The 25,875-nt window shown below is 39.2% G+C and overlaps 1 protein-coding gene across 6 annotated transcripts in view; it reads left to right on the top strand.

Moving 5' to 3' along the window:
* Window positions 1-25,875, top strand: part of ZMYM4 (zinc finger MYM-type containing 4) — a 176,312-nt gene that overhangs the window by 75,051 nt on the left and 75,386 nt on the right. For 5 of the 6 annotated variants that reach the window (XM_066269695.1, XM_066269693.1, XM_066269692.1 and 2 more), the window contains exon 2: window positions 7,495-7,540. The exons of the other annotated variant lie outside the window; for it this stretch is intronic. In XM_066269695.1, the coding sequence (XP_066125792.1) occupies window positions 7,495-7,540 (46 nt within the window). The remainder of the gene's footprint in view (window positions 1-7,494; window positions 7,541-25,875) is intronic. 6 annotated transcript variants of the gene reach the window in all.

Raw genomic sequence — 25,875 nt, 5'->3', positions numbered from 1 at the left:
TAAAAGTCCTGCCTGTCTATCCATCCATCATCCATGGTTCTGTCCATAGAGCTAAAGTGATTAAATTCTATATAGTAGGAGGTCAGGCAGGCATATCTTGGCATGAGCTGATTTGTCCTGAGTTAAAGGTGCCCACAAAAGGATTGTATGTGTAAAACTGAAGCTGCATGTGGAACAGAGCATGGAGTAGGAGGTAGCATAGGGAGAAAAAGTACTATATATCTCTTCATGGTTTCTTTTGTTTGTCTAGGAATCATCAATAAGCATTTATTGAGTGTGTATAATATGCTAGGCACCGTTCTAGGCACTTTGGAAGTATCAAAGGACTGCTCTAAATTAGTTTACAGTTTTCTGATGAGACATTGATATGTATGTATATATATCACAGGAGGAGGAAAATTGGAATGGGAGAAGATGGACTTATAGTTAGGAGGAGTAGAATCTTCATAGTAATCTGTGTCTCCTCACTTTTGGAATTTTAATATAATTGTGGATTTTTTTATGGGGGCCTGTATTTTTGTGACCTTTTAGTGGTTCACTTGGACTTCTCTGCTCCTTCCTGTATCCCACTGAAAGAGCACTGAAATAGCACTGAAATGGGACAATATCCAGAACATTACTTGGACCACTCTAGGTTCAGTTTTTTTGGCATTCCCCTCTTTTCTCCTTTCCAAAGGCTACTGCAAAATAGACCTTGGAGTATCTTACATGAAGCGTAGGTGCTTTTCCACACTGCAAAGGCTAAATTAGCTCTGATCTGTTTTGTCTTAACCTGAGTTTCCTTGCACTGAGCTAGCCTGTCTATAAGACCATTTATATCAGGGGTCTCCAAACTTTTTTACACAGGGGGCCAGTTCACTGTCTCTCAGACCGTTGGAGGGCCGGACTATAAAAAAAACTATGAGCACTGCACATATCTTATTTTAAAGTAAAAAAACAAAATGGGAACAAATACAATATTTAAAATAAAGAACAAGTAAATTTAAATCAACAAACTGACCAGTATTTCAATGGGAACTATGCTCCTCTCACTGACCACCAGTGAAAGAGGTGCCCCTTCCGGAAGTGCGGTGGGGGCCGGATAAATGGCCTCAGGGCTGCATGCGGCCCGCTGGCTGTAGTTTGGGGACCCTGATTTATATACTAAAGATTTAGCCAAATACATTTGTAGAGAAATGGGTGTAGACTTAGGAAAAATAAACCTAAAAATTCCTCAGCTTGGTATCTTTTGCTGTTTTAATCCACTTAGACATGTCACCATCCAGGAAACTATCAGTTCACTGGACTGTATGTTGGTTGGTTCCCCAACATTTGTTACTCTTTTTTCCCATTGTATAGATCACCTTTTTCATTTCATGGCACACATAGTAATTACTAAAATTCTGCAGCATGCCAAAAAATTTATTTTTTGCCGATTTGACAGCAAAATAGGAATAATTTTTTTTTTTCATTTTTTCTGAAGCTGGAAACAGGGAGAGACAGTCAGACAGACTCCCGCATGCGCCCGACCAGGATCCACCCGGCACGCCCACCAGGGGCGACGCTCTGCCCACCAGGGGGCGATGCTCTGCCCATCCTGGGTGTCGCCATATTGCGACCAGAGCCACTCTAGCGCCTGAGGCAGAGGCCACAGAGCCATCCCCAGCGCCCGGGCCATCTTTTGCTCCAATGGAGCCTCGGCTGCGGGAGGGGAAGAGAGAGATAGAGAGGAAAGTGCGGCGGAGGGGTGGAGAAGCAAATGGGCGCTTCTTCTGTGTACCCTGGCCGGGAATTGAACCCGGGTCCTCTGCACGCTAGGCCGACGCTCAACCGCTGAGCCAACCGGCCAGGGCAAGAATAATTTTGATGTAGTCATACAGGACGGCTATTGTGTTGGCTGTTACCATTTAAAATTTTTTTTAAATTTGAAAATCTAAGGTCAGTATCCCTGACTGGATAGTCAGGTATTGCATGTTTGTTTTTTCTATGACAGATCAGCAGGACAGAGGGACAGATAGGAACAGACAGGAAGGGAGAGAGATGAGAAGCATCAGTTCTTCGTTGTGGCACCTTAGTTGCTCATTGACGGCTTTCTCATATGTGCCTTGACTGGGGTGCTACAGCAGACCAAGTAACCCCTTGCTCAAGCCAGCGACCTTGGACTCAAGCCAGTGACCTTTGGGCTCAAGCCAGCAATTGTGGGGTCATGTCTATGATCACACGCTCAAGCTGGTGAGTCCGTGCTCAGGCCAGTGACCCTGCGCCAAGCTGTATGAGCCCGTGCTCAAACTGGCAACCTTGGAGTTTCGAACTTAGGTCCTCCACGTCCCAGTTTGATGCTCTGTCCACTGCACCACCTCCTCGTCAGGCAGGTATTGCATGTTTTTGAAAAAAAATTTTTGTAGTATGCTAGTTGAAAGTTGCTAGTTGAAACCCTGGCCGGTTGGCTCAGCAATAGAACGTGGCCCAGCGTGTAAATGTCCTGGGTTCAATTCCCAGTCAGGACACACAGGAGAAGTGCCCATCTGCATCTGCACCTATCCCCCTCTTCTTTCTCTTTCTCTTTTTTTTTTTTCCCTTCTCTGAAGCTGGAAACGGGGAGAGACAGTCAGACTCCCGCATGCGCCGGACCGGGATCCACCCGGCACACCCACCAGGGGCGAAGCTCTGCCCACCAGGGGGCGACGCTCTGCCCCCCCCCCCCCCAGGGCGCTGCTCTGCCGCGACCAGAGCCACTCCAGCGCCTGGGGCAGAGGCCAAGGAGCCATCCCCAGCGCCCGGGCCATCTTTGCTCCAATGGAGCCTTGGCTGCGGGAGGGGAAAAGAGAGACAGAGAGGAAGGAGGGGGTGGGGGTGGAGAAGCAAATGGGCGCCTCTCCTATGTGCCCTGGCCAGGAACCGAACCCGGGTCCCCTGCGCGCCAGGCTGACGCTGCACCGCTGAGCCAACCAGCCAGGGCCTTCTTTCTCTTTCTCTTCTCTCTCTTTCTCTTTCTCTCTCTCTGTCTCTTCTCCTCTCCTGCAGCCATAGCTCAATTAGAGCAAGCTGGCCATGGGCACTGAGGATGGCTTCATGGCCTCTGCCTCAGGCACTAAAAAATGGCAATGGGAGTCTGTCTCTGCCTTCCTACCTCTCACTGAATAAAAAAAGAAAAAAGAAAATTGCTGGTTATAGAATGCCTGAGTGGGCTTAGTTAGACTTTGTGAATGCTCTAACCAGTGGTCGGCAAACTCATTAGTCAACAAGAGCCAAATATCAACAGTGCAACAATTGAAATTTCTTTTGAGAGCCGAATTTTTTAAACTTAAACTATATAGGTTTAAGTAGGTACATTCCTTATCGAGGTAGCGCCCGCAGGTGGTATTATTTTGTGGAAGAGCCACACTCAAGGGACCAAAGAGCCACGTGTGGCTCGTGAGCCGCAGTTTGCCGACCAGGGCAGGCCAAAGAAGGTAATGTCATCCTCTCTGATGGAGTACTTGGTTCAGGAAATAAAGCCTAGGTCAATCATTGACTGGATATGATGTGGTCCAGTCCCTTAAATGCTCAGGAAAATTGCTAGGAATTACAGGATATCAGTATATATTTTGTAGATGGTGTGGTACACGGATACAGCTGAAACTTAGAGATGGTCAGAGTTGAGATGCATAAAGAAGGGGAGCTAGAACACTGATGAAAGTACCTGAAGCTTACAGAATTTTCAGACTCTGCTTTCATAAGGCAGTACATTTCTTGTGATATTTGAGCTAGTTTAAACTACAGTTGACTCTTAATGCAGGGGTTAGGAGCACCTATTCCCCCCATACACAGTAAAAAATCTGAGCAAAATTGAATCCCCCCAGAACTTCACTAGTAGCCAAGTATTGACCTGACCACATGCCTTACAGATAACATAGTCAGTTAAAACATTTTTTGTATCTTATATATATTATCTACTGTGTTAGAATTAAGTAAACCAGAGAAAAAAATGTTACTAACAAAATCATAAGGAAGAGAAACTACATTTACAGTTTTTATTGAAAAAAAATCCATGTATAAGTGTGCCCAGGTAGTTCAAACCTGCATTGTTTGAGAGTCAACTGTATTTTTCTGTGTTTTTAAACAGCACTATTATAGAGTTATAATTTATATGCCATACAGTTTACTCACTTAAAGTGCATAATTCAGTAGGTTTCAGTATATTCACAGTTGTGCAACTACAATCAATTTTAGAACATTTTTGTCACTCAGAAGAAACCCTGTACCCATTTAGCATTTTCTATTTCTCCCTCACACCTGAGCAGTTGGCAGCCACTTAATTTATTTTATGTCTGTGGTTTTGAAATGTTTATCCTGTGTGGACAAAAGAGATTTGCGGGATGATAATTGTATCTATTTGTAAACAAGCATATAAATGATTTGGCATCAAGATGCAATGTTTTAGTGTTTGTTTCCTGTTTTAGAGGGAGGGTGGGTGAGGTAGGAAAAGAGTTTGGGTTTAAACCAGAGAAGAAAATTTAATCCTGTAATTTTTGCCACTCAAAAGATTGTCTACTGAAGTATTAACACCTGATGTTCTTCTCATCTAGGTTTCTTAATTTCTTCTGAGTCATAATCAGTTGCTACTATTTGTTGTATTGAGTATAATTTTAATTAATATTTTATTTTCTTAAATATTATTCATAATAAAATTTGAGTGGTCTAAATTTCAAATCTTTTTTTCCTTTTAGAACATGGAAATCATTGATCTTTTATGTTCCAGATTGCAGAGAAGTGTGATATTCTGATTTTTGTTCCTTATAGGACATAGTCTTATCTTTGTTAGGAGATAATCAGCTCACAAGATGAAATGGTACATAGTCCAGATAACCTAAGAAAATCCCTTTAAGTCACACCTGTATAGACATACCACCCTTAGTAATATCAATACTGTTTATTTTCTTATAACATTAAGATTGTAGGGGTTTTTTTGTTTTGTTTTTTGTATTTTGAAGTGAGAAGCAGGGAGATAGAGAGACAGGCTCCCACATGCCAGGATTCACCTGGCAAACCCACTAGGGGGTGTTGCTCTACTTGTCTGGGGTATTGCTCCGTTGCAACTGGAGCCATTCTAGCGCCTGAGACGGAGGCCATGGAGCCATCCTCAGCACCCGGGCCAACTTTGCTCCAATGGAGCCTTGGCTGCGGGAGGGGAAGAGAGAGATAAAAAGGAGAGGGTGGAGGGTGGAGAAGCAGATGGGCACTTCTCTTGTGTGCCCTGGCCAGGAATTGAACCTGGGACTTCCACACGCCGGGCTGATGCTCTACCGCTAAGCCAACTGGCCAGGGCCTGTAGTTACTTTGATTGAGCACCATGTAAAGTGTCTAGGGGCAGTATTATACAAAAACCACATTGTACTATACATATATTTAAACACTTTTATCCTTCTCAGTATTAACAGGAGCTTTTATTATTTGTCTTGCAGAGTTACATCTCCCATATTCCTTTTGTTCTGGAGCATAACTCATTGAATAGTCTTTACTATTTCTTTTTCTCTCCTTTTTAGTGTTTATATAGTGTTGAATCCAGTTACATTAAATGTATTTTATGGTTTACCTGCACTACAGTTTTATTTATTCCTCCTGTTTTCTTTTAGAATTCTGAAATCTCACCAGAAGGTCTCTCTCTTTCTCTTTTTTCCCCATTTTCTCTGGTGTGTCCATTCAGTCTCAAATATTCTTATGTATTTTTAGATTAGGAAAATTTTCTTTTATTAGGGAATCAATTGTTCTTTCTTTAGGGAATACCTCTGAAATTGTTAGACTGTTTCAGTTTCTCATGTCATAGGAAATAGCTTTTCCAACTCTTTTTGTTTTATTTTTGAAACTGATTGAACTTTGTCAGTAGCCTGTTCAATAAAATTTTTATCTTTGTAGTCATTTATTTGTTTCCAAATATTTTCTCATGTCTCCTTATGGTCATCTTTGTTTGGTTATTAACATCTGTAGCCTCTTGTACATTCTCATACCACTTAAAGTACTTTTTAGAAGTTCTTTCTTTGTAATTTTTTTTTCTTCTGGAGTGCTTGTTCTGTTTATTCACCTTGAAATTTCTTTTTCACAAGTTAATTTCTTTCAGAAGCCTGAGATCCTTGGTTGTTTGTCACATTTGTGAGCATCAGAAACTATTGATTACTATAGCTAGTTGTGTGTTTCCTCTGCATGTGTGCGGGTAGCTAGATTGTTCTTTTTCCCTTAGATGTTTCTCCCTTGAATGGAGAGACACACTCTGGGTTACAATAGGCAGATTTATCAAGAATCAGCCTTCCTGTGTTCTTGCTTCATTGATGAGCCGTAGGCAGGGAAGCAGAAAGTGGAATGCTTACACTTGCTGAAGTGAAGAGACCTTTAAAAACCAGGAATGGAACATGCTAGTGTGTTTAGCTCCGGGGTGGAGTTGCCTCTACTTTACTGTTTTCCCCCTCTGTTTGTTATAAAGGTCTGAAATTAGCTCACACTTGGCTTTAATGCGTCTTAGGCCCTAGCGTATTCATGTAGCAACATCTCTGTAACATGGCTCACTTTAAAGAGCAGCAGGTTTCTGGCTTTAACCTAAGACTGAATCTATGGATGCTGGTTGTTCTGTTTCATGTTGATTTGGAGTTTTGCATAGTTCTCAAGAAGTGTTAGTAAGTTCTCAGTAACTGTTTATTGACAACACTTATTGGCTAAATTTATTATTCTTACAAATATATATGATCCTCTGTATTTTGTAACATAAAAATAAGTTGTGGGTTTTTTTGTTTGTTTGTTTGTTTTGTATTTTTCTGAAGCTGGAAACGGGGAGAGACAGTCAGACAGACTCCTGCATGCACCCGGCACGCCCACCAGGGGGCGATGCTCTGCCCCTCCGGGGCATCGCTCTGTTGCGACCAGAGCCACTCTAGCGCCTGGGGCAGAGGCCAAGGAGCCATCCCCAGCGCCTGGGCCATCTTTGCTCCAATGGAGCCTCGGCTGGGGGAGGGGAAGAGAGAGATAGAGAGGAAGGAGAGGGGGAGGGGTGGAGAAGCAGATGGGCGCTTCCCCTGTGTGCCCTGGCCAGGAATTGAACCTGGGACTTCTGCACGCTAGGCCAACGCTCTACCACTGAGCCAACCGGCCAGGGCCAGTTGTGAGTTTTTTTTAATAGTGAGGGCATGTATTTATCTCTGTTTTTGGTTTATGATTATGGCCTGAGAACTTTTGTTCATTCTAAATCTTATTTTACTCTGTTCAGCAGTGTTTAAGTTGTTACATATTTGTATACTTTGGGTTGAAAATTATAACGCATCACTTGGCTGGATAGCTCAGTTGGCTGGAGCATCATCTCAATATTCCAGTGTTGCATATCAACCAATAAAAAAGTGGAATAACAAATAAGTGCTTCTCTCTCTCTTTTTTTTTCTTCTTGCTGTAATCAATAAAATAAAAAAAATAAAATTATAGCTCTTGAGGGAGTTGGGAGGGAAACCAAAAATATGCTCAAAAATATGATAATGTTATTTTTCTTTTTTTCAGTTTGAGCAGAAAACTGGTGCAGTTTTTGATGAGATTGTAGAGAACTGTAAGTACATTTAAGAAAATAAACCAATTATATGTTTAGATGGATAACATACTGTATGTCTAGATAGACCATTTATGACAGAGCTGATTAATGCAATGATGCTATTTGATTTAGTTTTAACCTGACACCTTTTTAATATTTTTAGCAAGTTAATCTGAATTGTAAGTCCTACTCTTTTTTTAAGTAAATATTTTATTCTCACAGTTACTAAGGTTGAAATATAGTCACACTTTGTGTATATATTATATGTAGTACTGTATACCACTTAAAAGGTTTCTACTTTGTTTATAAGGTCCCTTAATTTTCTCTATATTTTACGTGCTGTATGATTTTCTTTCAAAATAAAGTCTTGTTTCTTATAAAAGTAATACATTTAAATTTACAATACAAAAACAGATAAAACTGGAAACAAAAGCCTTTGCCTTTGCTGTTTTCCAAAGTCAACCCTTTTAAAAAGTTTAAAAATACATTTTCCAAGTTTTTTTGTGAATGTATGTATATCTGTGTATGGTAGGTGTGGTTTATGTATGTGTGTAGGGAATTATATGAACTCCCTTTTTACTTTTTTCATTAAACTACTGATACATTATTTTATGTCAGTGGGTTTGGACCTATTGCATCCATTCTAGTGGCTACTCAGTATTTTATTATATGGCTGTATTATAATTTAACAACTTCTTTTATACATGTTTATATTACTTAAGTTTTTTCACTGTTACAAGCAAAAGAAAGTATGTATTTCTATATACAACTTTGTCTACTTGTCAAAATATTTCTGTATGATAAAGTCTAAGAATAGAATTAATGAATCATCATGGGATATTTGTGCATTTGTTTATGAAGGGTAAATTTTGTTATATAGAGTTCCTATATCAAGAAATGTGCATTTCTTTTGTTTTTTAAGTTTCTTTTCTCTAATAGGATATGTGAGTACCATTATTTTCTTTGGAATTAGTTAATATTGTTGAGTATTGTTGAATGATAACAACATTCTGTTTATTTGTTTGTTTGTTTTTTAGACTGCATATTGAAAGGTAACAAGCTCTTCTGATCCATAGTGGATTTAGTTGTCCTTTTTCTTGCATCCAAGAAAGTAAATTAAGTTCCAGCTAGCTTATCCAGAAGAAACTTTAGAAGTATATTGAAGTATTTTATAGAATTAGGGAGGAGGAGAAGAACAGATTTCCTCTGGGGAAGTCAGTGAGAGGAGATCACGGACCTGCACTATCTATGTTGCCAGAAAGCAGTTATGCTCCAGTGACTTACTCTTTCTTTATATTTATTTAAAATTTTAAGTTTCTAGGAAAAAGATTATGATTGTGCTAGCTTAGATCTCATATTTATCTTTTTTTTTTTTTAATGAGAGGAGGAGAGCTAGAGAGACAGACTCTCACATATGCCCCGATGGGGATCCACCTGACAACCCCCATCTGGGGCCAGTGCTCGGACCAGCCGAGCTATTCTCAGTGTCTGGGGCCAACACTCAAACCAGTCTAGCTATCCTCATAGCCTGGGGCCAAAACTTGAACCAATCAAGCTACTGGCTGTAAGAGGAGAAGAGAGAGAGAAGCAGGAGAGGGAAGAAAAGAGAAGCAGCAGATGGTCATTTCTCCTGTGTGCCCTAACCAGGAACTGGACCCAGGATGTCTGCACGCCGGGCCAATGTTCTCTGCACTGAGCCAACCAGCCAGGGCCTGATATTTTATCTTTGAATCAATCATCTGTTATCAGGGAAAATAGGGTTAGAAAGTAAAGCAAGGCTATTAGGAGGTATCCCTTAGCCTTTATTACTCACTTTCATCAAATAATTTTTTATTATATTCTTCTGGACATGCCTTTGCTTAAGTCTTTATACTGGTAAAAGAAAATCAAATAGCTTTTTAATGAAGTTTTTAATTTGGATGCTTTGTTTGTTAAAGATTTTGAATAACAACTAAGAGTGGTAGCAGGAATCTTAAAGCAGAAACCAAATTGCTTTACTTGGGCCCTGGTACCTAACATTGGGGGTTTATGTTTCTGGTGTTGGTGCTTTTCTGCTCCAACCCTGCAAACATTTTTAGGCTGGAGGGTTACAAGTAGGGGATTTGGTACCAAATGTTGAATGCAAATGGTATGGTAAAGATTACCTTATATTTCATAAAGGCTCTGGAGGCAGAGAAGTGACCAGCTTGGAAGAGAAAACTGGCCTCTCTTCTGTGAAGGAGATTCAAGAACATAGGTACCTATCTAGGAGATATGAAGGCAGACTGCTACATAGATGGTATTCAGGAAGTGTCTGATTTCAGAAGTGGTCATTCAAGACCTACCGTTTTGTCTTGAGGTCCAGATCCAGAAAATAAGAGATTTGCTGTTTCTTAGGCAAATAGTGTATTAAAATATTTACTATAATACAAGACCTACCATGTATTCATTGCCCAAGACCACCAGGACATGAGGCTTCAGATATTTGTTTTATAGGTCAAATTTAGCCCTCCTAGGGTATATCCCTCCTGAAACTTTGAGCAAAATATAGTATCTGCTCATAATGTTGGTACACATAAACTGACAGAGCTTAACGCAATCAGTGAGGAATTTGGAAAGTTTGGTTTAAACAAGAAGAAATTGAGTTGGCATTCCTAAGATGTCGTGTTTTCAGTAAAGGGGTTTAAAGAAAAAAAAGTCTTCAACATTTCATGCAAATCAGGAGAAAATAGGGTTGTCCAGCTTCTAGTCAATCATTTGTCAGGAGAATTTGTGCTGTGGAACTTATAAAGATTTTTGGTGATAGAGGAAGTGACTGATACTGTGAATTACCCTAACTCATGTTCCCTTAACCATTGCCAGTTAATGTGAAGTTTGAAAGAACTTTTGACAGAGTAAGGAAATTTAAAAAAATTCATTCAGATAATTGCTTTCTTATATCAAGGACTTTTTATTTATTTAGTGGCTCTAAAATAACTACTTGATCATTCACTTGTGGTTTTGTTACTGGTAGAATAAGTTCATTGACCATACAGGCTTGACAACTTCAGGGCAAAAATGATAGCATTGCTGATTTATTGAAATATAGTTTTTTTAATTCAAAAAATTATGTTATTTTGATTATTTGCAATTATGAGTTTGTGGAAAACCTTACATGTATTATCTTTTTAAAATCCTAGTAATGATTATATTAACTAGTAGATTAGGTTCAACTACATATAATAGAAACACAGCGGCATTTTTTCATATAAAAGAAGCAAAGATGATGAGATGGCTTTGGTTATCAGGAATCCAGGGACCTTCTGGCTTTCTGTGTCACATCATTAGCACATGGCTTCCATCACCTAGTGTTCTGAGATGGCTGCTGTATCTTCAGCTTGCTCTAGGCCTGCGAGGAAGGCAAAAAGGGCCACTTCTCAGCCTCTTGAAGAATTTTCCTAGAAATTCTACCTGTGTACTTAGTTTTACATCTTAAACTACCCTAACTTCAAAGAAAACTGGGATTGCCCTTTAGCTGTGCCCATTGCTGCCAAGAGTAGCATCAAGCATCCTTTAGTAAAAAAAAAGGGGGGGGGATATTACTAGGTGTTCAGTCTCTTCTATAAGAACCCTCTAGACAAAGGTAATACAACTGTTTATCTTTTACAAAGGAGAAAAGTAAGGCCTAGATACATCGTTTAACTTTAAGTGGTGCAGTCAAGATGTTAATACAGGTTTACGTAACTTCAGAGCTCCTCCTTTTAAATCTTTCCTTACCTTTTTCAGACCTGCCTCCTACTTCACTGGAATCACGTTTTTAAGAATAATTATTTGCTAGAAATAAAGGAATAATTTGTAAAGTAACTTAGAAATATTTTAATGAGTAGTAACCATGACTAGTTTTTGTGACTGAGCAATATCAACAGCAGTTTGTGTTTTAATTATAATATATGCATGCAGCCAATTTTGAAAAGAACTGGTAATTTGAGCAGTAATTTTGTTTTAACCCCAGCACTACTTAAATATTTCTGTATACATGTCTATTCCTGAGTAGTATTCTGGTCCTTCCAACATTGTGAAGGAATATCTTTATTAAAATGTTGAAACCAACAGAATTTTTAAAAATTATATAAAGTCTTGAATGAATAAAATGAACTAAACTAATTTTTGCTCTATCTCTATATTGCTAAAAGGCATATAGTTATGCTAACATTTTGCAGCTATATTTTAAGATTAATATCTTTAAAATTGAGTGGTTGCAGAGAAATTTTGACACTGAAAAGAAGATGTAAGTTGTATGTGTATATTAGTTTAGGTTGATCAGTAGTATGAGAGACTGGTAAAGAGTGAAAATACATTGTGAATGTTTAAATATAAAGTGATTCCAAATACAAAGTACTCACCCATTTACAATGAAAAGATCTAAAAACTAAAATTTTGCCATCTAGAATACATATTCTCTAAGATATAGGGATGAAATTCAGATGTGTGCCGATCATTAGTTAATTTAGTTAATAGGCATAATTAAACCTAATTATACGAAATAATATTAACTCAGAAAATACTGCTTCTAGTTATTTTGTGAAAGAATTTTAAGTACCTAACATGAAATTTGACTTTGTCATCTCTGTTGTCACTTTTCTATTTTTCGAAAGTTGGAAACGGAGGCAGTCAAACAGACTCCCGCATGTGCCCGACCGGGACCCACCCGGCATGCCCACCAGGGGGCGATGCTCTGCCCAACTGGGACGTTGCTCTGTAGCAACCAGAGCCATTCTAGCGCCAGAGGCAGAGGCCATGGAGCCATCCTCAGCGCCCGGGCTAACTTTGCTCCAATGGAGCCTTAGCTGCGGGAGGGGAAGAGAGAGACAGAGAGGAAGGAGCGGGGGAGGGGTGGAGAAGCAGATGGGCGCTTCTCCTGTGTGCCCTGGCCGGGAATCAAACCTGGGACTCCTGCACGCCAGGCCGACGCTCTACCACTGAGCCAACCGGCCAGGGCTCATCTGTTGTCACTTTTAAAGTCAGTTAACAATAGTTTTCTAAAGCCTACTGTATAAATTATTTAAGGTAAAACATAGTTTGAATTTGAATTATGGTTACTAGTATGTGCTGTTTAACCACCTGAAACGTAGTGGTGTAAAACAATTTTATTATGCTCTTGGATTCTATGACTCACATATTCAGAAAGGGTTTGTTAGAGATACCTTATTATTACCTCACAATATTTTGAGTCTTGGCAGAGAAGATTTGAAAAGCTCAATGGCTTGTTTAGATAATCTGGAAGTTTGTTCGTTCATGTCTAGCCTGGCCTAGGAGACAAGGTTTCCCCTATTACCTTGCCTTGTTTATAACATGGTGTACTCAAAGTAATCAGAATGGTGGCTCAGGACTCCAAAAGCAAAAGAATAATTCAGTGAGTAAGATAGAAGCTGCATCTCTTCTGACCAGCTTCAGAAGCCACACAGCATCACTTCCACCACATTCTTTTGGCTACAAGCAAGTCCTAAGTTTGCACAGATTCAGGAGAAGATACAGACCTCAGGGTCACATTGTAGAAAAGCATGTGATGGGAGGTACATATTTGGAAAATGCAATTGGCTATTACAGCATATAATCCTGTCATAGGATATTTTATTCTAAACCAGAAGATGGTTTAAAGAAAATCATCCTATAAGTCTGTATTTGGATCTTTACATTAACTGCTTCCTATGTTTATGATATACATAAACATAGCTCCATGAATTTGATCATGTATGCCTTTTTTAAGAGTAACATTTTGACTTCTTTGGCTTAGCTTCTCATTTTCATTTCATTGGCCCCATCTATCCCCTCTTAAAATCCATGTCAGCAGCTTTGTAGATAGCCTTCCACGTTTTTCTCCAGTGCTCATAAAATACAAGTGTGTATGTTAGGATTTTGAGGGTCTTTATTTTTCATTTGTTGAACAAATGGGATTATCATATATATACATTTTTCTACCTCTCATCTCTCACTAAAGAGTACTAGATAGCCCTCTACTTCAACTGGGATAGCTCGTTCTTACAGTGTAACATTCCATGATTGCAATATAATGAGTCATTTTTTGCCTCGCTTTTAAGCATACATGTTGTTTTTTTCCCATGATAAACAATGATGCATTAAAAATTCTTTAATGTATGTTTTTACATATTAGTGGTTTTATATTTGTGAATGGATAGATTACAAAAAGTGAAGATCGTGGAGTAAAGGGTATATGTAATTTTTACGTGTTGCTAGCCTACTTTTCAGAAAATCTCGAATGCCTCACATTTCCACCAGAACTGCATAAGGACAGTTATACTCATTAGTATATAGTATATCATAGCTCTTTATATTTGGCAATCTGATGGATGTGAAATATCAGTCTTCATTTTAACTGGCATTTCCTATTGAATTTAAGCAGCTTTTAATAAGTTTAACATTTGTACTCGGTCCTGTATTGTGCAGCTATATAAAGGATAATTCTGAAAGAAGATTCAGGTATACATTTTAAAAGATAGACAGTCACTTGTTCATTCAGAAAATCTAACTTTTAGAATATATCACCTAAAGTTCTTTTGATAATACAGTGTAGAGAGTTTGTTTTTTTTTTTTAAGATTTTATTTATTCATTTTAGAGAGGAGAGAGAGAGACAGACGGGGGGGGGGGGGGGGGGGGCGGGGAGCAGGAAGCATCAACTCCCATATGTGTCTTGACCGGGCAAGCCCAGGGTTTTGAACCAGCGACCTTAGCGTTCCAGGTCAATGCTTTAGCCACTGTGCCACCACAGGACAGGCAGTGTAGAGAGTTTTGAGTTCTTCTTTGTTTTCTTTGTGTCATCTTTGCCTAAACAAATGTTTTGAACATAAAAATTTGATATTTTACATCAGATTTTTCAGTCTTGGTTAAAAATGTTTTTCGTACACCTTGATTATATGCTTATTTCTGGAGTTTCATGGAGTATTTAGAAAACTTTTCATAAAGTATTAAATAAACACAGTATTTTTAACATGTGAGATATTTAAAAAATAATAACAAACCTTGGCTAAAAATAAAAACAAAAACTTTTACACTACCTAGCTGTATAAAAATGTCCATTATCATCATGCCTTTGATGCCAGTTCCTCACAGTCCAATTTTGTTTTCCTCTCCAAATAGCCATTATCTTGAATTTTGCTTACTTCTTTGCTTTTCTTTATAGTTTTTGCGACATTTACATGAATATATTGTTCAGTTTTGCTTGTTTATGATTTTGCATTTTTTTGAATCATATTCTCTGTTAACCACTTTTATTTTTCTCATATATTTTTGATATTTGACTGTATTGATGCATGTAGCTCTTATCAATTGCTGACATATAGTAATTTATTATACAAATACACTACAATTTTTTTTTGTGTGACAGAGACAGAGAGAAGGACAGGTGAGGACAGACAAGACAGGAAAGGAGATGAGAAGCATTAGTTCTTCCTTGCAGCTCCTTAGTTGTTCATTGACTGCTTTCTCATATGTGCCTTGATGGGGGTTGGGGGTATGGCTACAGCAGAGCTAGTGACCCCTTGTTCAAGCCAGTGACCTTGTGCTTCAAGCTAGCGATTATGGGGTCATGTCTGTGATCCCACGCCCAAGCCAGCGACCTTGCGCTCAAGCTGGATGAGGCTACCACTCTCAAGCCGGCAACCTCGGGGTTTTGAACCTGGGTCCTCTGTGTCCCAGTCCAACACTCGATCCACTGTGCCCCTGCCTGATCAAGCCAGTTTTTATTTACTTAATTTTAAATAGTGGTAAATGCACATAATATAAATTTATCACTTAACCATTTTTTAGTGTACAGTTCAGTAGTGTTGTTTAACAGATCTCTAGAACATTTTCATTTTTTGAGGAAGTACCATGTTTCAGTAGTGTTTATCATTTTACCTCATACCGGCAGTGCTCAAGGATACCAGTTTCTCCACCCATCCTTGCTAACACTTGTTACTTTGTGGTTTGATAATAGCCATTCTAGTGAGTGTGAGGTGGTATCTCATTATACATAGTTTTGGTTTGTGTTTTTATAATGATGACTAGTGTTGAACATCTTTTCACATGCTTGTTGACCATTTGTAGCTTCTTTGGGGAAATATATATTCAAATCTTTTGCCTATTTTTGAATTGGGTTGTTTTTTTGTTCTTGTCCCCGATGTGCGATGTGTAGGATTTTCATTTATATACTTTGGATATTAACCCCTTATCCAATGTATGATTTGCAGATATTTTCTCCATTTTCTATGTTGCCTTGTCATTATGTTGATGATTTCTTTTGATGTACAGAAGTTTTAAAAATGTGCTATAGTCCCATTTGTTTATTTTTGCTTTTGTTTCCTGTAGTTTTTAATGTTATAATGAAGAAATCATTGTCAAATCCAATGTCATGAAAGTTTCCTGGTTTCCTTTTATGAGTTTTATAGTTTTTAGGTATTTTTTTTCAATATCACAATTTAAAATTATACTTCCTGATGTTTCTAGTTTCTCTATTACTAATCTTTCTTCTAGGAATGTTCTTGTTTATACTAATACAAACAAGAAAGTACCATGTATGGAATTCAGTGTAAAATCTATTTCTTATGGTGGGTCTCTGTCAAAAATAAGTTTAAAGTCTATTGCTTTAGGACAGGGATCGACAAACTTTTTCTGGCCAGATAGTAAATATTTTTGGCTTTATAGATCATGCTGTCTCTTGGAGCAACTCAACTCTGCTTTGTAGCGTGAAAGCAGCCGTAGACAAAACATAAAGGAACTAACATGTTTGTTTCTAATAAAACTTGTCAGAGGCCAAAATTAGAATTTAACATAATTTTCATGGGTCAGGAAATATTTTTATTTTATTTTTAAACACTTTAAAATGTGAAAATCATTCTTTGCTTATGGGTTATAAAAAAATAACAGATGGCTTCTAGATTTGGTGTGCAGGCATAGTTTACCTATCCTTGCTCTAGGGTATATAGGAGATGATTGCCCTGGCCAAGGTTGTGTACATTCTCAACTTTGCAGGATATACAAAACTTATTTTCCTAAATAGTTTTATCCATTTATACGTCTGCTATTAATTAAAGTTTTGGTCACTGTGCATCTTAGCAACTCTTGATATTATCGGCCTTTTAAACTTTGTGATTGTGGCTGGTATAACATGGAATTAATTCATTTTTAAAAACTGGATTTCCTTGACAATTTAGTTGACTACATTTTCATATTTGTTGGCCATTACAGATTTCTCTTTGGCAAAATGACTGTTCATTTAAATCTATTGCCCACTTTCCATTGTGTTGTTGGTCTTAATTGTACGAATTCTCTAAATATTTTGAAGAATAAAGTTGTCAGTTGTAGATATCGCAAATAACTTCTCCTAATTCATGATTGTCTTTGTAAAGTTTTTGCCTAATCAGAAAATAATTTGAATGTAATTGAATGGTAACAAATACATTACTCTTTTTCTTTGTGGTTTGCCTTTTTTTTTTTTTTTTTTTTCATTGGAATATTTAAGGAAAATCTTTCCTAGACTGAGGTTGGTCAGAAAGATCTCTGATATTATTTCCTAAAATGTTCACTGGTTTTACCTTTTACTTGTAGCTCTTGAGTTACCCTAGATTAGTCTTGGGTTATGTAACTAACTATTTCTTTTCATGATGCTAACATTATTTCACCAACCATTTTTCAAATACTAATTCCTTTTCCAGTGATGTACAAAGTTATTCTATAATGAATATATGTGGGTTTTTCCCCCATGTTCTCAGTTAATGTTCCGTTGAGCTATTTGTTTATCTTTGTGCCAGTACCATATTGTCTTAGTTAATTTAGTTATTTGATAATCTGATGGTCACATCCCTGAAGATTGTTCTTCAGGAATGTTTTGCCTATTCTTGCCATTTATTTTAGAACTAACACGTTGGCCCTGGCTGGTTAGCTCAGTGGTAGAGCATTGACCTGGTGTATGGAAGTCCCGGGTTCCATTCCCAGTCAGGCCACATAGGAGAAGTGACCATCTGTTTTTCCTCCCTTCTTACTCTCCCTCTCTCTTTCTTTCTCTCTATTTCCCTCCTACAGCCATCACTCAATTGATTCGCGTGCATCAACCCCGGCCGCTGAGGGTAACTCAGTAGAGCCTTGCCTCAGGAGCTAAAAATAGCTCGGTTGCAAGCGTGGGCCCCAGATGGGGGTTGCCAGGTGGATCCTGGTTGGGGTACATGCGAGAGTGACTCTCTCTCTATCTCTTCTCCTTTAACTTAAAAATAAAATAAAAACTAAAAAAAAAAAAAAAAAACTTGCCAAGTCCCTAACAAAACAAAATCAAGTAATAACAAAATCTTGTTATTTTGAATCTATAAATGGAGAGAGAATTAGCATCTTTATGATATTGAGTCTTCTTATCTATGAACTTGGTATGTCTTCTCATACATTTAAATCTTTAATGCCTTTTAATAAAATTTTATAATCGCTCTAAAGCTTTTTATCGAGAGAGACAGACAGACAGATAGACACAGGACAGAAAGACAGGAAGGGGGAGAGATGAGAAGCATCAATTCTTCATTGCATCACCTTAGTTGTTCATTGATTGCTTTCTCATATGTGCCTTTATATGGGGGCTTCAGCCAAGCCAGTTACCCCTTGCTCAAGCCAACAACCTTGGGCTTCAAGCCAGTGACCTTGGGTTCCAAGCCAGCGATGTTGGGCTTCAAGCCAGCGATCCCTGGGCTCAAACAAGTAACCGTGGGGTCATGTCTATGATCCCGCATTCAAGCCAGCAATCCTAAGCTTAAGCCAGCAACCTCGGAATTTCGAACCTGGGTCCTCATCATATCAGACTAACGCTGTATTTACTGTGCCACCACTTGGCCAGGTTCTCTAAAGCTTTTTATTTCATATTTTAGCATTTATGTCTTAATTAATTTGAAATATATTTTTAGAGTTAGGGTAAATTTGGGTTCTACTTTAAAAAATTTTTTTAATGAGCAGCTGACTGTGCTACCACTTCTGAATAAATGTTTTTTTCATCTTAATAATTGATGCTTTCATTACTGAGTTGGCACCACTGAGATATATTTAAGTTCTGTATATGTGGGGATCTCTGGGATTTCTATTACATTTTGTTAATCTATATATTAATACTAAATATTAATATTTATTTCTATATCAGTGTCATGGGGTTTTTTGTTTGTTTGTTTTTTACAGAGGCAGAGATAGACAGGGACAGACAGACAGACAGGAACGGAGAGAGATGAGAAGCATCAATCATCAGTTTCTCGTTGCGTGTTGCGACACCTTAGTTGTTCATTGATTGCTTTCTCACATGTGCCTTGACCGCGGGCCTTCAGCAAACCGAGTAACCCCCTGCTTGAGCCAGGGACCTTGGGTCTAAGCTGGTGAGCTCTTTGCTCAAGCCAGATGAGCCTGTGCTCAAGCTGGTGACCTCGGTGTCTCGAACCTGGGTCCTTCAGCATCCCAGTCCGACGCTCTATCCACTGCGCCACCACCTGGTCAGGCAGTGTCATGGGTTTTATTTGTATAGGTTATTACTAGAAATGTCTTTCAGTTTATTTATGTCTTTTCTCTCAGTAATGTTTTGTAGTTTTCAGAATACAGTGGTACCTTGAAATACGAGTTTAATTCGTTCTGTAACTGAGCTCGTAAGTCAGTCAACTCGTATATGAAACAAATTTCTCCCATTTAAAATAACTGAAATAGATTTAATCTGTTCCAGCCCTCTGAAACATCCTCAAACCATCCTAAATTATGAAAAAAAAAACATGTTTTTAATTAAGAAACACACACATATATATACTTTACCAATGCATAACAAAATATATGAAATAAAAGAAAAAGGTGTTATTTAGTATTGTATTCTTACCTTGGAGACAGATGAGTGTGGCTAACAGAGGTGAATGGTGGAGGAGGAGGGAGGGAGGAAGGGATGCAGGCACGAAAACTAAAACTGTACTTTCTTAACACTAAGTGTAAACTAAAACTGCATTTTCTTTACTTTAAACAAAACTTAACACTGCACTTTCTTTACTTAAAATGAAACCACCAAAACTTAATTATTAAAAAATGCACTTTCTTAACTTTAAACTTAACCTAAGCTTAATATTACGTATTTTTCATTTAATCATCACCTGTTTTTACCATTTTGGCTGCACTTTCGGCATTTCCACTTGGCAGGACTTTTGAATAAAAATCCATCCAAAGAGGTTTGCTTTTGCCTGCCTTTTAAAATGTTATGGAAATGTGACAAACAAGTGTCATTAAAAAGTGCTGAAGCATGACCAGTTGAAACTTTTTCTGGGTGTTTCTTTTCAATGAAACTTGAAAGCTTCTCCCACATTGCCAGCATGTCTTTAATTTCACTTGTAGAAATCACTTCCTCCACCTCTACCTCCTCCTCACTACTAATCTCTTGCAGAAGCTCCATATGTTGCATCATCTGTAGCTCCTTCAACTCCTCAGTTGAGAGTTCCTCCTCATGTTCCTCGACAAGCTTGTTTATGTCACACTCATCTACCTCCAGACCCATCGACTTTCCGAGGGACACAGTCTCCTCCAACGCTTCTACCTTGGTCTCGGTCTCTGGTTCGAATCCTTTGAAGTCCCTGTCTGCAACAACATCAGGCCATAACTTTTTCCATGCCGAGTTCAAGGTTCTTCTTGTAACCTCTTGCCATGCCAAGTCAGTAATGTGTAAACATACCACAATGTTGATCTTTCCAAAACTCTTGGGTTAGATTTGTATTCTTAGTCGCCTCAAAGCAACGGTGGAACAAATGCTTTGTGCAAAGATTTTAAAAGTTTGAAATGACCTGCTGATCCATAGATTGCAAGATTGAAGTCTGTTGGGTGGGAGGTAGAGGACTTTCACGAATTTGAACTCATCAAGAATGTCATCTTCAAGACCAGGTGGGTGGGCTGGAGCATTTTCAAGGATTAGGAATGCTTTGATCGGGAGTTTATTTTCTTCAAGATATTTTTTCACTGCAGGACCAAAGACTAGATTTACCCATGCAATAAAAAACTGCCGTGTAACCCATGCCCTAGCATTGGCGCGCCACATAACCTGCAGTTTTTCTTTAAGAATCTTGTGAGTCTTAAAGGCTCAAGGATTTTCGGAATGATATATTAGCAGTGGCTTTACTTTATAGTCACCGCTAGCATTTGCACACAATGCAAGGGTCAGATGGTCCTTCATGGGTTTATGGCAGGGATCGGGAACCTTTTTAGCCGAGAGAGCCATGAATGCCACATATTTTAAAATGTAATTCCGTGAGAGCCATACAACAACCCGTGTATGTTACACATTATCCAATAAAAATTTGGTGTTGTCCCGGAGGATAGCTATGATTGGTTTCAGCCACCTGCAACCATGAACATGAGGGTTAGGAAATGAATGGATTATAATACATGAGAATGTTTTATATTTTTAACATTTTTTTAATTAAAAATTTGTCTGCTAGCCAGATGCAGCCATCAAAAGAGCCACATCTGGCTTGCGAGCCATAGGTTCCTGACTCTTGGTTTATGGCCTGGCAGCTTCTTCTCCTCTGCGGTGACGAAAGTGCTACGGGGCATTTTTTTTCTAAAAACAATCCTGTTTCCTCACAGTTGAACACTTGTTGGGGGATGTAGTCTGCCTTTGTGATAAGCGCAGCAAAACGTGCGATGTACTCCTCAGCTGCCTTAAAGTTGGTACTCGCAGCTTTACTATGCCTCACCACTGAGTGGATGCCAGATCTCTTCTTGAAATTTTCAAACCAGCCATGACTTGCCTTAAACATATTTTCTGCTGTCTCTTTTGAGGTTGATGGTTCTTTCTTCTTCAAGTCGCAGTAAATAACATGTGTCTTTTTGCATATTACAGTCTCAGTTACTGTATCTCCTGCCAGGTCTTTCTCTTTCACCCACACCAGCAGAAGCTTCTCCATTTCTTCATGGATATTTGTCCTTAATTGGGACAGAATTATAGTTCCTTTCGCTGGATTTTTGCTTTTGATGGCATCCTTTTGTTTAAGGATGGTACAAATTGTAGATGTATTGCAGTTGTACAGCCTTGCCAGTTCAATCATTCGTACACTATGCTCATGTTTTTCTATTATTTCTTGCTTTACTTCTATTGACATCATTCTCTTCTTCTCTCTACTGTTCTTTATACTCACTTTCTTCGCCCCATGATAGCACACAAAAAAGTTAGTAAAGAATGCAAAAATGATGCAAGAACGAGTACAGCGCACGAGATTCGACTTGATTCTGCAGGTAACACGTGAGAAAGAATGAGATGCTGGTGTTATGCTGCCGATACTGGATCCGTGTGCCAATGCACCAACTAGCGGCAGCTTTCCGAATCATGACTCATATCTTGGAATTTTGCTTGGATCTTGAACAAAAACACGAACCTTGTCGCAGCTTGTATCTTAAAAAATTCGTATGTTGGTCTGCTTGTATCTCAAGTTACCACTGTATAGGTCTTGCACATATTTGGTTAACCCTATATTATGCTATTAGAAATGTAATTTTATTTATTTATTTATTTTTATTTTTATTTTTTATTTTTTGTATTTTTCTAAAGCTGGAAACGGGGAGAGACAGACAGACTCTCACATGTGCCCGACCGGGATCCACCCGGCACGCCCACCAGGGGCGACGCTCTGCCCACCAGGGGGCGATGCTCTGCCCTTCCAGGGCGTCGCTCTGCTGTGACCAGAGCCACTCTAGCACCTGGGGCAGAGGCCAAGGAGCCATCCCCAACGCCCGGGCCATCTTTGCTCCAATGGAGCCTTGGCTGCGGGAGGGGAAGAGAGAGAAAGAGAGGAAGGAGGGGGGGTGGAGAAGCAAATGGGCGCTTCTCCTATGCGGGAATCGAGCCCGGGTCCCCCGTACGCCAGGCCGATGCTCTACCGCTGAGCCAACCGGCCAGGGACAGAAATGTAATTTTAAAAACAAGAGTTTGTTGTGGTATAATGTGTAGATAAAAAATTTATCAATTTTTAAAAAGATTTTATTCATTTTAGAGAAAGGGAGGAGAGAGAGAGACGTGGAGGGGAAGAGCAGAAAGCATCAACGCTCATGTACCTCCAGGCAAACCCGGAGTTTCAAACCAGTGACCTCAGCATTCTAGGTCGACTCTTTATCCACAGGATAGGCTAAAATTTATCATTTTTAAAAATCATTTTTATTTTTAGTAAATGTTGCAAATACAACTAGATATTCATACAAAAAAATTATTTATTTTGCCTTCTTATACTACATCACATACGAAGATTTACTTGAAATGCATGATAATCATAAAAGTAATGTGAAGGCTAAAATTATAAAGTTTCTAAGAAAAAAAAATGAAAACACTCATTGTTTTGGGATAAGTTTCATAGAACACAAAGAACAAATACTACAAAAACAATATAATAAAATGGAACTTCATCAAAATTAAAAACTTGTGCTTTTCAAAGAAGATCAATGAAATAATGAAAAGATAACATACAGAATAGATAAACAGATGGATAGATAGATGTTTGAATAGATGAATGGGTGGATGCATAGATATGGAAAGAGAAATATAGAGATATATAGTGAAAATATAGCAATACCCTATATATATATATATTTTTTGATCTGTTGATATATACAACAGAAGACTTGTATCCAGAATATATAGTATAAAGAATCCTTACAACTGCATAAAAAGACAAACAACAAAATGGTTGCTGGCTTGAAGCCCAGTGTCACTGGCTTGAGTTAAGGGGTCATTGGCTCAGCTGGACCCCCTGGTCAAGGCACAAATGAGAAACAACTGAAGTGCTGTAACCGCAAGTTGATGCTTCTCATCTCTCTCCCTTCCTATTTGTTTCTCTGTTTCCCTGTCTCTTTCTGTCTCTCTCTTGCTGAAAAAAGAAAAAAGAAAAATCATGACCAATATACACAATATACAATAAATTGATTTAAAATCATTAGTCAGCAGGAAAATACAAGTTAAAACCACAATGAAATGCCACTACCCTTCCCACTAAAATAAATTTAAAAGACAAAAGACCACTTAAATAAAAGGGGAAATTCCTTGAAAAATACAAACTTACTACATGAGCTTAGTGTAAGTCATTCAAAACTATTATTTCTTTTTTTTTTTTTTAAGTGAGACAGACTCCTGCGTGCATCCCAATGGGGATCCACCTGGTGACACCCATCTAGGGCAGATGCTTGAATCAACTGAGCTATTTTTTATACCTGAAGCTGACACACTTAGACCAACTGAGCCATTCTCGGTGCCTGGGGTCAATGCTCAAACCAGTCAAGCCACTGGCTATGGGAGGGGAAGAAGGAGAGAAGAGGCAGAGGGAGGGAAATAGGGAGAAAAGGGGGAGAGGGAGGGGAAGAGAAGCAGATGGTGCCCTAACCAGGAATCGAAGCTGGGAGGTCTATATGCAGTGTTGATGTTCTAGCCACTGTGCCAACAGACAAGGGCCTATTCCTTTTTAAAATGTTTCCATTGATTTGAAGGGGCGAGGGGGAGAGAGAGAGAAACAGCATCTTATTGTGTCACTTAGTAGTTTCATTTAGTTGTGTACTCATTGATTGCTTCTTATATGTGCTCTGACCAGGGGCTTTGAACCCATAACCTTTGCTGCACTGTGTTAAAACTTTATCTACTGAACCATCTGGCCGGGGCCACTATTCTTCTTTTTTTTTTTTAATTGATTTTAGAGAGAGAGGGGAAAGGATGGAGGGAAGGAGGGAGAGAGAGAGAAACAATGTTTTATTGTTCTACTTATTTATGTATTCATTGGTTGATTTTTAAAAATGTATTTATTGATTTTAGATAGAGTAAGGGGGAAGAGAGAGAGACTTTGATTTGTTGTTCCACTTATTTATGCATCCATTGGTTGATTTTTAAATGTACTCCAGCCAGGGATCAAACCCGTGACCTTAGTGTGTTGGGATGACACTCTAACCAGCTGAGTTTTCTGGCCAGGGCCTACATATACAATTCAGAATCAGCATGTAAATTATACAACTACACCACTGGGACTTTGATTGGAATTGATTAAATCTGTATATCAATATTGGCAGAGCATTAACATCTTAAATATATTGAGTCTTTATATCCATGAACATGGTATATACTTTTAAATTTAGTTTTGTTTGGGTTTTTCAGAAAGAGGCAGGGGTAGAGAGAGAGAGAGAGGGAGAGATATCAAGCTGTTCTATTATGTGCCCTGATTGGGAAATCGAACCAGCAACCTTCACGCTCTGGGATGACATTCCAGTCAACTGAGCTCTCTGGCCAGGGCTTACCTTTAATTAATTTTTAGAAAGACAGGGAGAGCGGGAGGGGAAAGGAAACATTTGTTCTACTCATGTCGTGCATTTTTTTGTTTGTTTGTTTTTCTGAAGTGAGAAGTGGGGGAGGGAAGAGGCAGATAGACTCCCGCATGTGCCCAACTGGGATCCACCCGGCATGCCCACCAGGGGGCAATGCTCTGCTGCAGTCAGAGCCATTCTAGTGCCTGAGGCGGAGGCCATGGAACCATCCTTAGCACCCAGGCCAACTTTGCTCCAATGGAGCCTTGGCTGCAGGAAGGGAAGAGAGAGACAGAGAGAAAGTAGAGGGGGGAGGGGGGAGAAGCAGATGGGCACTTCTCCTGTGTGTCTTGGCTGGGAATTGAACTTGGGACTTCCACACACCAGGCCGACACTCTGCCGCTGAACCAGTCGGCCAGGGCTTAGTTGTGCATTTTTATAGTTGCTTCCCATGTGTGCCCTGACCAGGCATTGAACCCACAATCTTGTTTTGATATGATACTCTTCACCAACTGAGCTAACTAGCCAGGGCTTAGTTCTTGACATCTCTAAATAGTTTCTAAATTATTGTTAAATTTCTAAATGACGCCCTGGCCGGTTGGCTCAGCGGTAGAGCGTCGGCCTAGCATGCGGAGGACCCGGGTTCGATTCCCGGCCAGGGCACACAGGAGAAGCGCCCATTTGCTTCTCTACCCCTCCACCGCGCTTTCCTCTCTGTCTCTCTCTTCCCCTCCCGCAGCCGAGGCTCCATTGGAGCAAAAATGGCCCGGGCGCTGGGGATGGCTCTGTGGCCTTTGCCTCAGGCGCTAGAGTGGCTCTGGTTGCAACATGGCGATGCCCAGGATGGGCAGTGCATCACCTCCTGGTGGGCAGAGCCTTGCCCTCTGGTGGGCGTGCCGGGTGGATCCCGGTCGGGCGCATGCAGGAGTCTGTCTGACTGTCTCTCCCTGTTTCCAGCTTCAGAAAAATGAAGAAAAAAAAATTTCTAAATGACATTTTGTAGATATCAGTTCTCCTTAAACTTATATGGATATATCAACACAGTCCCATTCAAAACCCCAGCAAGCTTTTTAATTGAAATTGACAA

Source organism: Saccopteryx bilineata, chromosome 3 (genome assembly GCF_036850765.1).
Source record: "Saccopteryx bilineata isolate mSacBil1 chromosome 3, mSacBil1_pri_phased_curated, whole genome shotgun sequence".
Taxonomy (NCBI): Eukaryota; Metazoa; Chordata; class Mammalia; order Chiroptera; family Emballonuridae; genus Saccopteryx; species Saccopteryx bilineata.
Note: the sequence above shows the minus strand (reverse complement) of the source record. Positions and strands in the feature narration are given on the sequence as shown.